This window comes from Notamacropus eugenii, chromosome 3 (assembly GCF_028372415.1).
Source record: "Notamacropus eugenii isolate mMacEug1 chromosome 3, mMacEug1.pri_v2, whole genome shotgun sequence".
Lineage (NCBI taxonomy): Eukaryota > Metazoa > Chordata > Mammalia > Diprotodontia > Macropodidae > Notamacropus > Notamacropus eugenii.
In genome coordinates this window covers 153,298,962-153,315,294 of record NC_092874.1, presented here as the reverse complement: position 1 = coordinate 153,315,294, position 16,333 = coordinate 153,298,962, and the positions used below count along the sequence as shown (strand labels likewise).

Sequence of the window (16,333 nt, the reverse complement as noted above, 5' to 3'; positions counted from 1 at the left end):
TGAATTGGACCTGAAAAATAAAGGGAAGGAAGAAAATTACCTATGCATTTCTACCAAGTTAAAGGCCAGATGGAGTGACTATGATGTAAGAGCAGTGATAACTACAAAAATGATCAGACATTCAGGAAAAAATCCAAGACAAGAGCAAACAATAAAATTAATGGCCTCAGGTATCTATCTATAAATATATCTATATATCTTTATATTTATCTAGATAAATATGTCTGTATATTTATCTGTATGGTCATACAGATAATTATATAGATAGATATAGATATTTATCTAGATATATATCTATATACAAATACACTGTGCATAGGTAACAGGCGAGGTAAACTAGAGATTCTAATGCTTGGAGGAAAGTTGAACATTGTAGATCTCATCCCTGGGACCTGGTAGGATGTGATTCATGAGTGAAATATAGCTCTGAAAAGTTGTATTTTATAAACTGGAGAGTTAAAACAATGAGTAGCATAGTATTATATATTAACTAAATAATGTATGATGTGAGGAAATTCAGGAACCAGAAAACAGAAAGCATGCGAGATACAGAAACAGAAGCAGCAGTGACATTGAGCAATGCTATGGTCCACCTGGACATTCTTGTTTGTTGCTGTGTTTGTCCTTCATTGCCAAAGAAGACCATGCGATCAGAGGCATGATGACATGACTTGCACTTGACTTTGTTTTGAGTGAGGGAGGGCTGTGCAGTTCACCCGCCTCACTTCTCCTCCAGAGCCATCTGAATCCTGTGACCAAATATTCATCAGAATGACTAGAGATGGCCCAGGATGCACTGGGAGACCTTGGCCCTTTTAGGTCAGGGTCTATTCAGGTACACACTTAGGGTGAGGTAACACCTATTCATTGAATAGGCCTTGAACAAGTAACTCAGGTCCTCCTCTCCTGTCTGTCTCCCTCTCCCTTTCCTTCTCCTCTCCAAAGGAAGGTAAATTTGGATGACCAGAAAATGCCCAGTTAACTTGGGTTTTACTGGCTAGATTGTTTTCCTTTTCCCTTCCCTTCCCTTTCTTTTCCTTTTTCTCTCTCTTCTGGACCCTCCTGGCTTAAGAGTGATTATCACTCACCTGATATCTTTCTTTTTCTTTGCCTCATTAAAGGGGCCATCCCCTGGCTACTTCTTAAACTTGGACATAAAAAGGAAATCAAAGAAGAGTTTGGTAAATACATCACAAATGGAGACATGACAGCAGCAGTAGGGGGATATTTGTTCAAGTTCTCTATGCCAAAATCAAAAAGCCTAAGTATTTGTTTTCTTTAATGATAATAATGATTTTTTCCTTCAAAGAAAGAATTGATGAGGTCCAGAATAAGACTTAATTCTTACTAACAAGAAAGATGTGATTATTGAAGTAAAAATGATAGGAACTTATGGGCAAATTACCGTTCTGTTTTAGAATATATTGTAGAGAGAAGTGGAGGCAGGAAAGCTGAGCATTTTTGGAGAACAGATTTCAAATGGTTCAAAGAAAGGATAAGCATGTTACTGTGAATAAAATTCTGTGGGAGAAATCACCCAAGAAGTATAGGAAGTTTTCAAAAATTAAACTCTGAAGACATAAAAAGGGAATAATTCTGAGGAGTAAGACTTGTCTAAAAAAGACCAATATGAATGTACATGGGATTAACTTATCAACTTAGATTTTTAAAAAGACACCTTCAGAAGGTGGTAAACAAGAGCAAACTATGAATGATGAACATGAAAACCCAAACATGAGACATATGACATGACTTATTCAAAGAGTAAGTTGAGACAAGCAAGGAATACTAAGGAAGATTAGAAGGGGAGTATTTGGGAGGGTTCTCCTTGGCTGGGGAAAAAAGATTAAAGAAGAGACAAGAATACAGTTTTAGGAATATTGGATAATGGTAATTGTTGATGGAAAAAAGGCAAAAATCCTCAATTTTTATTTTGCTTCTGTTTATTCTGCCAAGAACAATCCTTGGTTTGGAAAGGATAGCACAAAAATGACAAGCAGGGAGTTGCAACTAAAGATAATTAGGGAGATAGTAAGAGAACAGCTAGCTGCCCTTGGCAAGTTCGACTCAGTAGACTCAGGCGATCTACAAGCCAGGGCACTGAAAGAAATGATGCATGTGATAACTGAGCCATGGTAGAAGAGCTTACACTGAATTCCTGGAAAAATCTAAAATTATTTCATTAAAGCAATGACAAACGAGAATTTAGAAAAGGAAAAGATGATCAAAAGACCCAAGATCACTTCATTAAGAACAAATCATGTCAGACTAACCTTGTTTCCCTTTTGACAGGGGCACAAGCCTAGTAAAACAGTGTTAGATAAAAATACAGATGGGTACATTTGGAACTAGCTGGATAGCCAGTTGGAAAGAGTAGTCATCAAAACTCTTCTGACATCTTGGGAGGATTTCTCAAGAACAGTGATTCTCAAAGTGTCCTCTGGGGATCCCTGGGAGTTCCAAAAAAGAATATCATGGAATGTCTGAGATAAAAAATATTTTATAATAATACTAATATGTTTTAATTTCTAATTCAGTAAATTCAACAAATATAACCCACATAAAACAAAGCTTTCTATAGAGTCCTTAATTTTTAAGAGTGTAAAGGGGTCCTGGTGATGAAAGTTGGACAACTCCTGTTCTGGAGGAATACCTTGGCCCTGCTGTGTTTAACATTTTTATCACAGACTTGAATAAAGGCATACAGAATGTGTTTATCAAATTTGCAGAAAACATAAAACCAAGGGGAACAATTAACAGTGTGGACAGCAGTAAAATTTACTGTAATTGACTACCTCCTTTTCTTAGAACTCTTTTGATTTCTTTTTTTTGTAGGATCTTTTTAAAATTTATTTTTATTTTTTCCACTTAATATTTTATTTTTTCCAATTACATGTAAAGATAGTTTTCAACATTCACTTTTATATGATTTTGAGTTCCAAATTTTTTTCCCTCCCTCCCTCTTTCTCTCCTCCCCAAGATGGCAAATAATTTGATATAGGCTATACATGTACAATCATATTAAATATATTTCCACGTTAGTCACGTTGTGAAAGAAGAATCAGAACAAAAGGGAAAAACTACAAGAAAGAAAAAACAGCAAAGAGAAAACAGTATGCTTCGATCTGCATTCAGACTCCCTAGTTCTTTCTCTGAATGTGGATAGCATTTTTCATCATGAGTCTTTTGGAATTGTCTCAGATCTTTGTACTGCTGAGCAGAGTTAAGTCTATCAAAACTGGTCATCACACCATGTTGCTGTCACTGTGTATGATGTTCTCCTGGTTCAGCTCACTTCACTCAGCATAATTCATATAAGTTTTTCCAGGTTTTTCTGAAATCTGCCTGCTCATCCTTTCTTATAGAACAACAGTATTACATTACATTCCCATACCACAACTTGTTCAGCCATTTCCTAATTGATGGGCATCCCCTCAATTTCCAAGTTTTTTGTCACTACAAAAAGAGCTGCTATAAATATTTTTGTACATGTGGTCTTTTCTCTTTATTATGATTTCTTTGGGATACAGATCTAGTAGTGGCAGTGATGAATCAAAGAGTATGCACAGTTTTATAGCCCATTAGGCATGAACTCTTTTAATTTCTTGATGTGCATTTAAATTGACTCGAATTTAGATTTTGCCCCTAGAACTATGTTGTTTGTCCATTGTTCTTGAAGAAGACTGTGACATTGGGAAGGTGATGTCATGACTTATAAGTGAATTGTATTTAAGGAGGGAGGGCTGTGCAAAGTCACCAGCCTCATTTTCTCCTTTGGAGCCATGTGGGTCCAGTGGCAAGATACAGATCAGGATAATTGGAGATGGTCCCAAATGCAGTGGAAGACTTTGGCCTTTTTAAGCTAAGGTCTTTCTTAAGTCTCAGCTTGTCTGAGGCAATGCCCAATCAGTGATTAAGGATAGGTAAGAAGAAATGAGGCAAAGAATAAACTCTTTTACCTAGTTAAAAAAAAAAAAAAAGAGGTAATCTGAGAGGGAAAGACCCTCAGGGTTTCTGGCCAAAACAGAAACAACTGCTATTTGCACTCACTCTGAGCCAAACAGAGCCCAAATGATGGCCAAATGAGGCTTGGGCTGGGACCTGATGTTGGCCAATCAATGAGAGTCTGAGTGATTTATATTTAAGGCATGGTCCTTAAAAAAGAAATCTAAGCCATAAACCCCAAGATATCTTGTGAAGTTGTGAGCGATCAAAATTTATATTCTTTCAGGCAGAATATCCACGGGTAAGGGCACGATTCCCTTTGTGGACAGTAGGAGAGGAATGAATGAGAGAAGGAGGGAGGGAGGCAGGGAAGGTGGTAAAAATGGAAAGAGAGAAGGAAGAAGGAAAGGGGAGGGGAGGGGAGGGAAGGGAAGGGAAGGGAAGGGAAGGGAAGGGAAGGGAAGGGAAGGGAAGGGGAGGGGAGGGGAGGGGAGGGAGGGGAGGAAGGGGAGGGGAGGGAAGGGGAGGGAAGGGGAGGGGAGGGAAGGGGAGGGGAAGGGAAGGGGAGGGAAGGGGAGGGGAAGGGAAGGGGAGGGAAGGGGAGGGGAAAGGAAGGGGAGGGGGAGGGGAGGGGAGGGGGAGGGGAGGGGAGGGAAGGGGAGGGGAGGGAAGGGGAGGGGAGGGAGGAAGCTGTGATGCTTAACTGGAACTCACCAATCTAGGTTTACATCATCATGCTGCTGCCATATAATGACTGTGTGCTTATTATCACAAGTCACTTAACTTCTTTGTGCTCCAGAAAACAAACACAATATTTCATACAGTGACAGATAAATTGTCTTCCACATCACTAGAGGAAGTTTCTATACCAGAATTTCCCACCTCAAAAAAATTTCAAGTCCAGGAGGACAAAAAATAAATATTCATTAAACGTGTATTGTAAAATGAGGTAATATTTGTAAACGTCTTTGAAAACTGTAAAGTGGCATATAAATACTAATTATTAATATTGTAACAAAGTATAATATATTTCAAATTATGCTGTAGAAAATATGTACACAATGTATAACAAACATTTTAAAAGCATCTACCATATGCCATACACTGTGCTAAGGGATACAAATACAAAGAATGGTCTCATTTCACCAAAGAGAAACTTTTTTTTTTTAAGTTTATTCATTCATCCCTACAATTTTAGTATTTCTGACTGTATTACTGTTGTCTCCTGTAAACTTACCAAGAGCAGGAAGAATACCGGGTTGGTTTAACTTACTAGAATATAGCATAGGACCCATATACCTAATATTATTTTTTGATAATGCTCTAGCCACTTCCACAAAACTATTTCAGTGCCTGACCGTGGTGCAGAAGGGATCCTGGGTTCTCAGAGACTATGACTGCAAAATGTAAGCTCGGGCAGGTCCTGGCATGTGGGAAACACATTGAAGGTGAAAAGTGAAAGTTTTCCAAGGAACAGATGAATTCAATACAGAGAAGGTCATCACCTGTGGACTGGCCTCTTGGTGAGCATTTTTTTGACTTTTGCAACCCTCGAAACAAGGGAAATGACAAAATTGCCCTCAGACCTGTGCTAACACCTTCTCCTTTTGTGATGACAGCAGCAGAATGGAGTACAAGGGGACAAAAGGTGTTAACTACGCACATTTTAGATCATCTATCATAGATAACTTACTTGTTGGTACTCTTAATGTGAGATTCTTGTCCACTTACCAATGAATAGACATACTGCAAAGGAACTAAAATGTATGACATTCTCATCATCAGCAAAACCAGAACAAAAAGGGAAATTTCAGCTAAAACAAGGACAGATCACAGGTTCTCTTTGGAAAGGCAAGTAAAGAAATGAGCAGATATGATTTTTTTGTCACCTCATATTGCAGTATTCATGTATTTGCAAAAATACCAGCATGGGGGAAAAACTGCAACTTACATGTCCTATAAAATTTGTTGCCAAGGATGAAGAGAGAACAAACTTCTATGAAAAACTTGATAAGACCTTTCAAATTAAATCAACACATATTTTGATACTTGGTGACATCCAAGTGAAGGATTCACTCATAGATAAGGACAAGAAAAACATGACTTCACAGTGATTAAGTGATTAAAGTGATATAAGAATATTAGTTATTATTATTATACAGAATTTTCATGCCTAATCTAACAGACACGTTTTTTTAAAGAAAGAAGTGGGAAACACTGGACATGGTGAACATCAAACAACATGACAAAAAATGAAATTAACTATACTTTAACAGATAAGGAAACTATTCATTACTTGATGTGGGGATCATTCCTGAATAAGCTGTCTTAAAGTTTGACCATCAACTTATTACAACAAGGAAAATTTAATATGGGATTAGAAAAAATGAAAAAGATATAGTATGTAACTTAATTAACTAATATGTAGAGTAGACTGAAGCCCCCAAAGAGGGAATAAGTTAGAGTAAAAGATATCAATATCAATTATAATAATTTCATACAGAGGTTAACCAGGGCAAATTGCCATAATCAGGACATCAAACGAGTTAAAAACCTGCCTCAGTCAAGACCTTGGTTTATATATCAAATGGAAAGATATGACAGCCAAGGATAACACTGATTTAGCATATAAACTCATTGATAAAACCATACAAAAAAATAGTAAAAGATTATTAGCAGTACTGCTTCATAAAAAAAAGTGAGAAACACTGGAAAGAAGATCAAGTTAAAAGAAAACTTGGAAAAGAACTATCTAAGCAAAGCCATCTTGAAAGCATTTAAGGATGAAACTGGGAGGATTACAGAAAAAAATGGAAAAGAACTATAAAATTCTTCATACTAAACTCTAAATCATTTAAACTAACCTTTTTTCATCATTGTCTATAATGGAGAGTCTACATTTGGATTGTAAAATCATAGGACTATATGTACTTTGTGACAAGACAGAAAGGTCAATGAAAAGAAAAAGATGGGAAAGGCAGCCAGACCAAACAAAATACACAGAGAATGCTGAGCTGGAGGTAAGGTAATTTTGAGGTTACTAAAAAATTGATTCTCAAGGTATTTGAAGGTGGAGTATGATAACAAAGGTTTTGGGGAAAGATCCATATATTATTATTACCCCACTCCCCCATAAAAGAAAAAATATTAAATCACTCTTCATTTTAGGCATAAGTTTGCTAGAAAGTTTTAAAAATTAATATTATATGCTGATATCCAAGTACTGCTAGCTTAGAGTGATGTCCAAATTAGCAGAGTTCCCTCCTTCCCCCACCCCATGTCTTCAGACATGTCCTTCTGTCCCAGGGTGATTTGAGGTAACATCTAAAGGAATCTTGAAAAATGAAAATGTCATGTGTTAAAATACAATTTGGGGTTAATATTTCAGAAAAATAACCACTACTAGGCTCCTTTTTTTGATCACTACTCTCAACAATTACAAGGGTCTCTTCCCAGAGATTAATATCTCAATCCTTTCTAAATGAAGTATGAGTCCTAACTAATCACTTCAGGTAGCAGAGTTAGGCAAGGATCTTAATAAAATTAGAGACAGTCTTTGTTCAAAATTTAGTTTGTACTCTTAATCCATTTCCTTAAGAAAAGCTTCTTGTTCTCGACCAAGCTTTCTAAGAAGAGCTGAGAACATGTCTAGAAAGGGTTTTTAAATCAGAGAAACATTATTAATATCTTCAATTGAAGTAAACAGGAAGTTTTAAATAGACTTCTAAAATATCAACCCATCTTCCCAGATACATGCATTTTTATGAAACCTAAATATACAACACATCAAGGAATCCTTGATAAGGGTTATCTGAAGGGGAAAGACAAAGCTTAAACAAGCAACATTCTTCAGTGGAGCACATTAGTACCATCACACAAGTAGTCCAAAAATTCCAGAAATATGAAATCTGTTTGTTGACTACCGAGGAAAACAAACATTGGGTTCAGTAGAGTAAAACAGTGCCTTAAAGTTTCTACCGCAGTAAGGTATCTTCAATTCATGTCAAGATTATGTCTTTGAAAAAATATGACAATAGAGATAACTTTGAAAATTCCTTGATTATCAACATTAAACAAAACATAAGACAGGGAGATGGATGGTATTCTTGCAAAAAAAAGTCACCAATGTCATGAAGGAAATTGAGTGTGAAATCTGGGCTGAAGAGGGATACAGATGGTGAAATCCTATGGATGCTTCTGTTTTGGATGACACTGTATTGACTAGATAAGAGTTCTGGAATACTGCAGATCCTGCCACAAGGGATTTAAAATTTCTCAAAAGAGTTTGGCTACACTTTCCACATAGGAAAAACTAGGTGGATGAAAAATACCTATTTTTCAGACTATTATATGCAAATGACTGGGCAACCTATAGAGCTGATCCATTGGAATGTGCATATACATGCATACATACATATTTATATATACGTGTACATTTATTGTGTACGTATGCATGTAAATGTCTATATGTTTGTATATATGTGTACATGTACATGTGCATGTGTATGTATTGAATTGAATCTAGAATTAACAGCAGAAGAACAGGCAGGATTGCTTCCAGAAAACTGAAAAATTACTTTAATGACCCTAAGCTTCTTCTTAAAACAAAGGGCCATCTTTTTTCCCCTTTAAATATCAATGTTCTTTTTTTCTGATGATTTTTAGTGGCTGTGTCATGGAACATATGAAACACAATCTCCTAAAAATGGAAGTTGCAGATAACCCAAAAAGCAATGGAGATGCAAGTTACAACACATTACAGACAAGGAACTACACACAAGTGGTCCAAAGTATGTCTTCAAATAAATGCATGATCAAAAAAGAAGATGGGCTAGTCACATGGAGAAAGTGAGGGCTAAGGCAATAGGCTCCAGTGGTATTCACGCGTTGCCAAAAGGTCTCAGGGGAAGCCAATAGTATATTAGATGGATCCTTGGTAGCAAACTGACATTAGGACATAAAGAAGAGTCCCTCAGGTTGGGCAGGAATGAATGGATTGTGATCTACAGTACTGAAAGGAATATTCCACACAAAAGAGATCCATTAGAGATTTGGAGGTATCATTTCCCACCCCTTATCCCCTATCCCTGGATTTAAAAAACAAACAAAAACCTTTAAAAGTCAATAATAACACTAAACATGCTACAATAAAGTAAAAAAGATAATCATACCTCATCTAGACACTTAAATGCAGGAGATGTAGTTAAGTCAATGAAGCGTTCATCCTGAATATTAGTTGTAGGCGCCATGGCAGCTATAAACTTTGTTTGCTCTTGTAAAAAAGAGACAGATGGCTTAGGAAGCTTTGACTTCTTTTTTTTAGATTCTTCTTCAGAATCACTGGAACTGGAACTATCCTTATCCATATTTGACAATTTTCACAGCTCTAAAAAATAAAAGAAAAAGAATATATTTTCCTATACTCATTATTTAAGAACTTTCTCATCTGTAATAGAGGCAGATGTATTGTAGAGGACAGAGATCAGGTCTCTGGGTCAGGAAGACCTGAGTTCAAGGCCTACATCTGATACAAACTGGCTATGTGACCCTAGACAGATCACTTACCCTTTCATTGTCTTGCCAATCTACATGTTGCAGAACTAGTAGTCAACCTACATTAGTAGTTTCCTTACTAGGAGTTCCCTATGTCAATGAAATCACAGCCTCCCCCCAACTCCTTTCATTTATAAATGAAATTGATGAGAAAAAACTGTTTAAAAAGAGGAAAAAAAACTTAGTCCCTGCTCCTTGAGGGAAGGGACTTTTGGCGTTGTTTTTATATCCCTAATGCTCAGTATGCTTTTGTTTGGTTGTTTCAGTTGTGTCTGACTTTTTGTGACTCCATTTGGGGTTTTCTTGGCAAAGACATAGGGTGATTTGCCATTTCCTTCTCCAATTTATTTTACAGATGAGGAAACTGAGGCAAACAGGGTTAAGTGACTTGCCCAGGGTAACATATTACACAGAAGATGAATCTTCCTGACTTCAGGCCCAACACTCTAGCCACTGGGCTACCTAGAGCCCTTGTGCTTAGCATAGTGGCTGGCACTAAGTAGGAACTTAATAAAATGGTTGTTGATTGAATGAATATTTCTCTCTAAACAGGGATTGGAATAGGGACTAGTTCTGCCTTTTAAAAATATCCAAATAAGAGAAGGAAAATTTAGCCAGTTAACATAATTTTAGAAAACTGCCTTATGGTAATACTATTTTTAATTTAAGGAAATTTAAGGAAAAATATTTTCTTGACTCCCTGAGTAAGGAGTGTTCATATGAGTTCTACCCTTTTTTATCACACTCCATACTACTTTGAATTAATTTATATGTAAAGGTGTTTTGGATAATAAACAATAAACTGTGACACTGAGGAGGGACTATTAACAAACATGGCTGTTCAGGCATAGAAGTTTGACCATGAGGGCCTCTAGTTGTAGGGCCATATCCAAGGAAAGAAAATAATCCAACACAACTAACATGTGACCTTTCACCAAGATCACTAAATAAATGGCTCTTTCCACCCCCATCTTTATTTCCCTTGACCCCTCAGCCACATTTGGCGCCAGTGAACAACCATGCTCTGATCTCCCATTTGCTAATAATGAACAACTGTGCTCTGACCTCAGCTGGCTCTGATGACAAGGCATCCTTAGAGCTTTCCTCCTATGTTTCCAGCTATCCTTTTTCTGTCTTCTCTGGCTTCTCATCTTCTTCCTATCCTTTATGTAAGGATGGGGTTGAAATTATAGGCTTGGACTAGGTGACAAAAGGGCTTTTAAATCAGAATAACTAAAATGATGTCATGTAAGTATCATGCTCAGAAAGGCCAGGGCATTTGGTTGCACATCAGGATCATCTGTTGAGTTGAGAAGGGATAAATTCCAGAAATTAGAGCCAGTGTGGTCTTGTAGCATACTCTTGAAGAGAAACCACAGTGGGGAGGGATTTTTGAGATGAGGCCTTGGCTCCAGACTTGGCCAGATCTCCTTTCCCCTACTTGAGGCTAGAGGATAAGTTGGGGAACTCTGAACAGTCTACAGGATTTTGGATTTTTCATCTTCCCATCAGTGTCCTGGCACATCCTCCAATAAGCTGAGGACATATGGACACAGTTATTATACCTAAGGGGAACTTCTTAAGCATCCCACAAGTAGGAAAAAAGGACTTCTAGTAACAAAGTACTGTGAGTTAGCCCTATAAGGGGCTATTATAAGATATGTGCTTTGTAAGCATGAATGCATTTTCAGTGACCATTGTATGTGTTCATGGAGAATATGTCAGACTTTTGGAAGGAATGTTTGTAGCTATGCTTTTGCCTTATTGTCTTGGTAATACCACTTTTAAAAGTTAATTGGTATTCACTGGAAGCTATGTTCATCCTTCGTTTTGAAGAAGATCATGACATCAAAGAAATGATGATATGATTTGCACTTGATTTTGTTGTGAGTGAGGAAAGGCTGTGCAAGGTCACCAATGTCTCACTTTCTCCTCCTGAGCCATCTGGATCCAGTGACCAGATATTCATCAGGATGACTGGAGAAGGCCCAGGATGCAATGGGAGACCTTGGCCTATTCAGGTACTCACTTGCATTAAAGTAACAGCTATTCAGTGAATAGGCCTCTTTAAGAAGTAATCAGGGAATAGTCCCTTTAATGAACAAAAGGAAAAAAAAACAGGTAAATCAAGCTGGGAGGGAAAGAGTCATAGTTTACTATGGATAATCACTCTGAAGCCAGGAGGGTCCCCCAAAAAGTCATTAAGTGGAGTTTAGGCAGGGACTTATTGTTGTGCAATGTATGGGCTTCAGAGTGCACTGAGTTAAAGGTTTGGGGAAAGAAAGGAAGGAAGGAAGGAAGGAAGGAAGGAAGGAAGGAAGGAAGGAAGGAAGGAAGGAAGGAAGGAAGGAAGGAAGGAAGGAAGGAAGGAAGGAAGTGGCTAACAGCCACTCACCACTGAAGCTCATTACTCCCAAGCTCAAGAGATTCACCTGTCTCAACTTCCCCATAGCTGGGATTACAGGTATGCACTACTACGCCTAACTAAACAGACACACAGAGACACACATATATGTATAGTATATTTATATAAAATCTGGTCTTTCAAAGTTAAGTACAGGAAGACACAAAAAAAGATCTTTAATCGCCCAACCCTAAAGGTACCAAATACCTGAGCCAAATAGAACATTAAAGACTACTGTAAAAATGAAAATATTGCAAATGAAAATACTTCTATTTTCATTTTATTAAAATTTCTCAAGGCACTAAAAAAAGACAAGAGATCATGTGTGTGTGTGTGTGTGTGTGTGTGTGTGTGACTATGGGGGAACACAATGGAATTAGAGATAGAACTGATAAAGGTGGTTAGATAATAACCCGGATTCCTCAGAGACACCCCTAGAAACCTGACAAGGAGATATAGTCAGCCAAACTCTGGGAACTCAACTTGTAGCTAGAGTTGGAACTGGGATAAGAATCTTCAGAGATTAAATGGGCTATAAAACATAGGTACCCTCCAAAGTTCTGACCTTTTCTTTATATTCTCAGTGATCTTATCCACTTACATGATTCAATAGCTTTTTAAAAATTCTGAATTGGAACAGCAAAAATAAGATGAACATTTCTGTGTAAAGATGAACACAAAAAGCGGGTTATATTTATATAAAACATTGAGGTTCCCTTTCAAACCACTTTTTAGCAGTATATAATAAATTCTACAAGTTCCTTTCAAAACTGTCTGGCATATCCATGCTTCCTTTTGAACTTCCTTCTGTTCTCTGAATTCTAAAAAATGTTTCAGTGAGGTGCAATGTCCTTTCCTCCCTCCAAAGTCATTCCTCCCTGCCTCCCCAGTTAAAAACAAAGACATGAGTGGAGGGAAACCTTTGTAACAAATAAACATAGTCAAGCAAAAGACATCTATGCAGCAGCCTTGCCCAAATGTGTGGATCTTTCTACATCTTGGGTCCATCGTCTGCCAGGAGCTAACATCATCATGTATCCTTCCACAGACTTTACTGGTCATTATTTTAAGAGTTCTTGAGTCTTTCTGAGTTGTTTTTCTTTATTATGTTGTTCTTCTATAAATTGTTCCTCAGGTTTTGCTCACTTCATTCTGTATCAGTTCACACTTCTATGTGTGAATGCTTTAATTATTTCTTATTGGGTCATAATATTTCTTTATATTCATATACCACAAATTGTTCAGCCATCTCCCAATTTACCTAAGGATATCACCCTTCTTTCCAGTTCTTTTACTTGTATTGTTTTCAATTTTAACCCTCCATTTAGGATTAGGAAGTTTATTTCATTTCCTCCTTGATGCTAGCTTCCCTCTTTACCTTTTCCGCAAAAAACCTACCTTATTGAATTTGATGTATTTCTACTCTAAACCGTTAATATGTGTGGTATCTGTGTTGAAGTCTCCTTAGTCTTGCTTCAGACAAAAGAAAGGTTCATATTCCTACACCCCTATCCTTTCCTAAATGTTTGTATATTCCTCTTTTCCAGCTCCCAGTTCTGAGAAATAAATAAGCCTCTTCTTTTTCATACTAGTGTGTGTATTCCTTTTACCAATCTATCCTCGGGTCCTCTGTGGTATGGGGTTGTTTTTTTTTTGTTTTTAATTTAACTCCCTTAATACCCTCTGAAGACAACTAGGCTCTGAAGGGACATTCATTTCTTCTCCAGTTACTAGAGTGGTAGCACCAATTATGGGTTAGGCACTGTGTAAGATAGTAGGGAAACAATATATAAAACAGTACAAGCTCTACATTCTCTCTCTCTCTCTCTCTCTCTCTATCTATCTTTCTCTCTCTCTCTATCCATCTTTCTCTCTCTCTCTTTCTCTCTCTCTCCTTTCCTCCCTCTCCCCGGCCCTGTCTCCCACCCAATACTACAAAGTGCCATTCTGCCAACTGGACCACCATTAGCCCCTACTCTGATGTGGTACCCAAAGAAAGGTAAGTGGCTCCTGTCCTCTGGCTGAGCAGCAGCTTCTACCAGAACCACCCTCACCCCACCACGCCCCCCCCAGCTCATTTCCTCCCCCCACTACAGGAGGAATGATCATTTGATACAGAAACTGTCTCATTGGAACTGTGTCCTTTAGTGGCCCACCTCAGAACCCAACAAAGCATACTTCCCACTCAGAACTATGCCCTTCAGTGGCTCCAGCGTCACACCCTATCTGGAACTGCAAAGAAGGAATTGGGCAGGGCCAGAAGCTACGAATAGAAAGACATATCAGGCACCTTGCTCTAGGTGCCGGAGTGAGAGTCCTGCCTGGCTTCTAGCAACCTTCCATCCCTACCCCAGACCCTGCACTCAGGGAGCTGTATGGTAGGGAGTGACTCCAGAGGCTAGAGAAATCTACGAGGGACAGCACAGGGACGAGTGGGGCAGACCTTCGGTAGTCCTCCCTAGTGGAAAGACTGAATGAACGAGTAAGACCTAAAGCAGCCCCTGAGATGGTTAAGAAATACTTTGAGTTAATACAATAAAACTCCAGGAGAAAATTTGGAAATAATTAAAAATGAAAGACCAAAAAAGAGAGAGAATATGTGAGGCACAAAGATGCAGAGACTAGATGAAAAGAAATGAAGGAGGAGATAAAGGAGAGGCAATGTGGCATCCTGGGGAGAGCGAGGGTAGAGTGAGGCAGGCCTGGATTCAAGTCCTAGCAGGACACACACGAACTTTTCTTTTTACATCACTCCTGTTGTAAACCCTCCCTTTGGCAAGGCCATCCTCTCGTTCCTGGCCCTCCCTCCCCACAGAAGAGCTTACAACATTCCCAAGCCTCTGTACGAGAGGCTTTCCCCTATGCTCTTTCTCAGCAGAGCCTCTCATTTACTGAGAAAAATGGGCCCCTTCTTCTCTTCATCACCAAACTCCTTGACGTCCTCCTCTTCCTCCTCCTCTCTCCCTCTTTCACAATGTCTCAGCAAGCACCCCTCCCCATTACACCCTAAATATTCAACCTTTCCCTCACTATTGTATATATAAGTTATGTTGTTGTTCACTCGTTTCAGTTGTGTCCAGCTCCCCACAACCCCAATTGGGGTTTTCTTGGTAAAGATACTGGAGTGGTTTGCATTTCCTTCTCTAGCTCATTTTACAGATGAGGAAACTGAGGCAAACAGGGTTAAGTGACTTCCCAGGGACATACAGCTAGTTGAACTCAGGAAAACGAGCCTTCCTAACTCCAGGCCTGGCACCCTATCCATTAAGACACCTACCTTCCCAGAAAGAGAGACACAGAGACAGAGAGGAAGGAACAGAGAGATAGAGAGAGACAGTGTTTGTGGATCTGTGTTTGTGTGTCATAAAGATGTTTCTTTTTTCTTCACTTAAAGAGCAAATTATCACATTTTGATAATTGTGATCTATATGACCACAGCAAATTTCAAATGCATCTTGTTAATTAAACCACAAATCATTTTCATCCACAAAATTATTTTTTATCTGACTTTCTCATTCTTAATTTGTATTGTATTCACTAGTTGTGACTATGTGCTTGTGCCTGATATCATGGAAGAGTTTAAATCAGTGTGCTCTGTATTGCCTTAACTCAGGATGGGATGCCAATTGATTCTAATTGTACCTAAAAGTGACATCACATAGTGGTCCCTAATTCTCTTTAAAGAGCATTGGAAGGAGGCTTGCTGCATTATTGCATTTGTTTTTAGTCTGTTAAAATAATATTAATAAAACCCTCTTTCTAGCAAAATATATATGTATACGTAGATAGCTATATTTATATCAATATCTATTCACACACCACACTGAAAAAAATAGGAAGCGCCTCAGTGGTCAGTTAGGCAATTATGCAGTCAAAAACTGCACTGTTTGCTAAGACATCCACCACTTCCTTCCTCTTTTCTCATGTAAACATAGGTGATCCTTCTCTTGAAGCTGTTCTTATTTCTGAACTCCTAATGTCGTCCTGGAACTATTTTCCCAAGACCATCATAGACAAGGGTTACTGGGACCCCACTGCAGGGTGCAAAGGCCCACAAGCCCCTGTAGAGGCTACCTTTTTTGTCATATTTTAAAATATTCCTTTTACGTGGAGACAGTGCCAACCACTTGAAGATACATTGGCATCATGATCTTAGGGACAATGGAAATGAGAATAAAGCAAGAAGTTATTTTTCCTTTTGTCATACCAGTTACTGAACCTAATCCTTTGCGGTACAGCTTTTGTAAAAAGAAAAAAAGAAAAAGAGAAAGAAAGAAAGCGAGAGGGAGAACGAGAGAAAGGAAAGAAGAAAGAGAAAGAAAGGAAGAAAGAAGAGAAAGGAAGAAAGAAAAATCAATGATTTGGGGTTCAGTTGCTCCCAAGAGGGCTGGTAGTATATAGTCAATTCAGAACATTTGTATTAATGCTATT

At 38.2% G+C, this 16,333-nt stretch overlaps 1 protein-coding gene across 1 annotated transcript in view; it reads right to left on the bottom strand.

Moving 5' to 3' along the window:
• The window catches only part of CCDC146 (coiled-coil domain containing 146), a 187,666-nt gene that overhangs the window by 162,308 nt on the left and 9,025 nt on the right, over nt 1-16,333 (bottom strand). The window contains exon 2 of the mRNA XM_072653160.1: nt 9,117-9,331. Within this exon, the coding sequence (XP_072509261.1) occupies nt 9,117-9,311 (195 nt within the window). The 5' untranslated portion in view covers nt 9,312-9,331. The remainder of the gene's footprint in view (nt 1-9,116; nt 9,332-16,333) is intronic.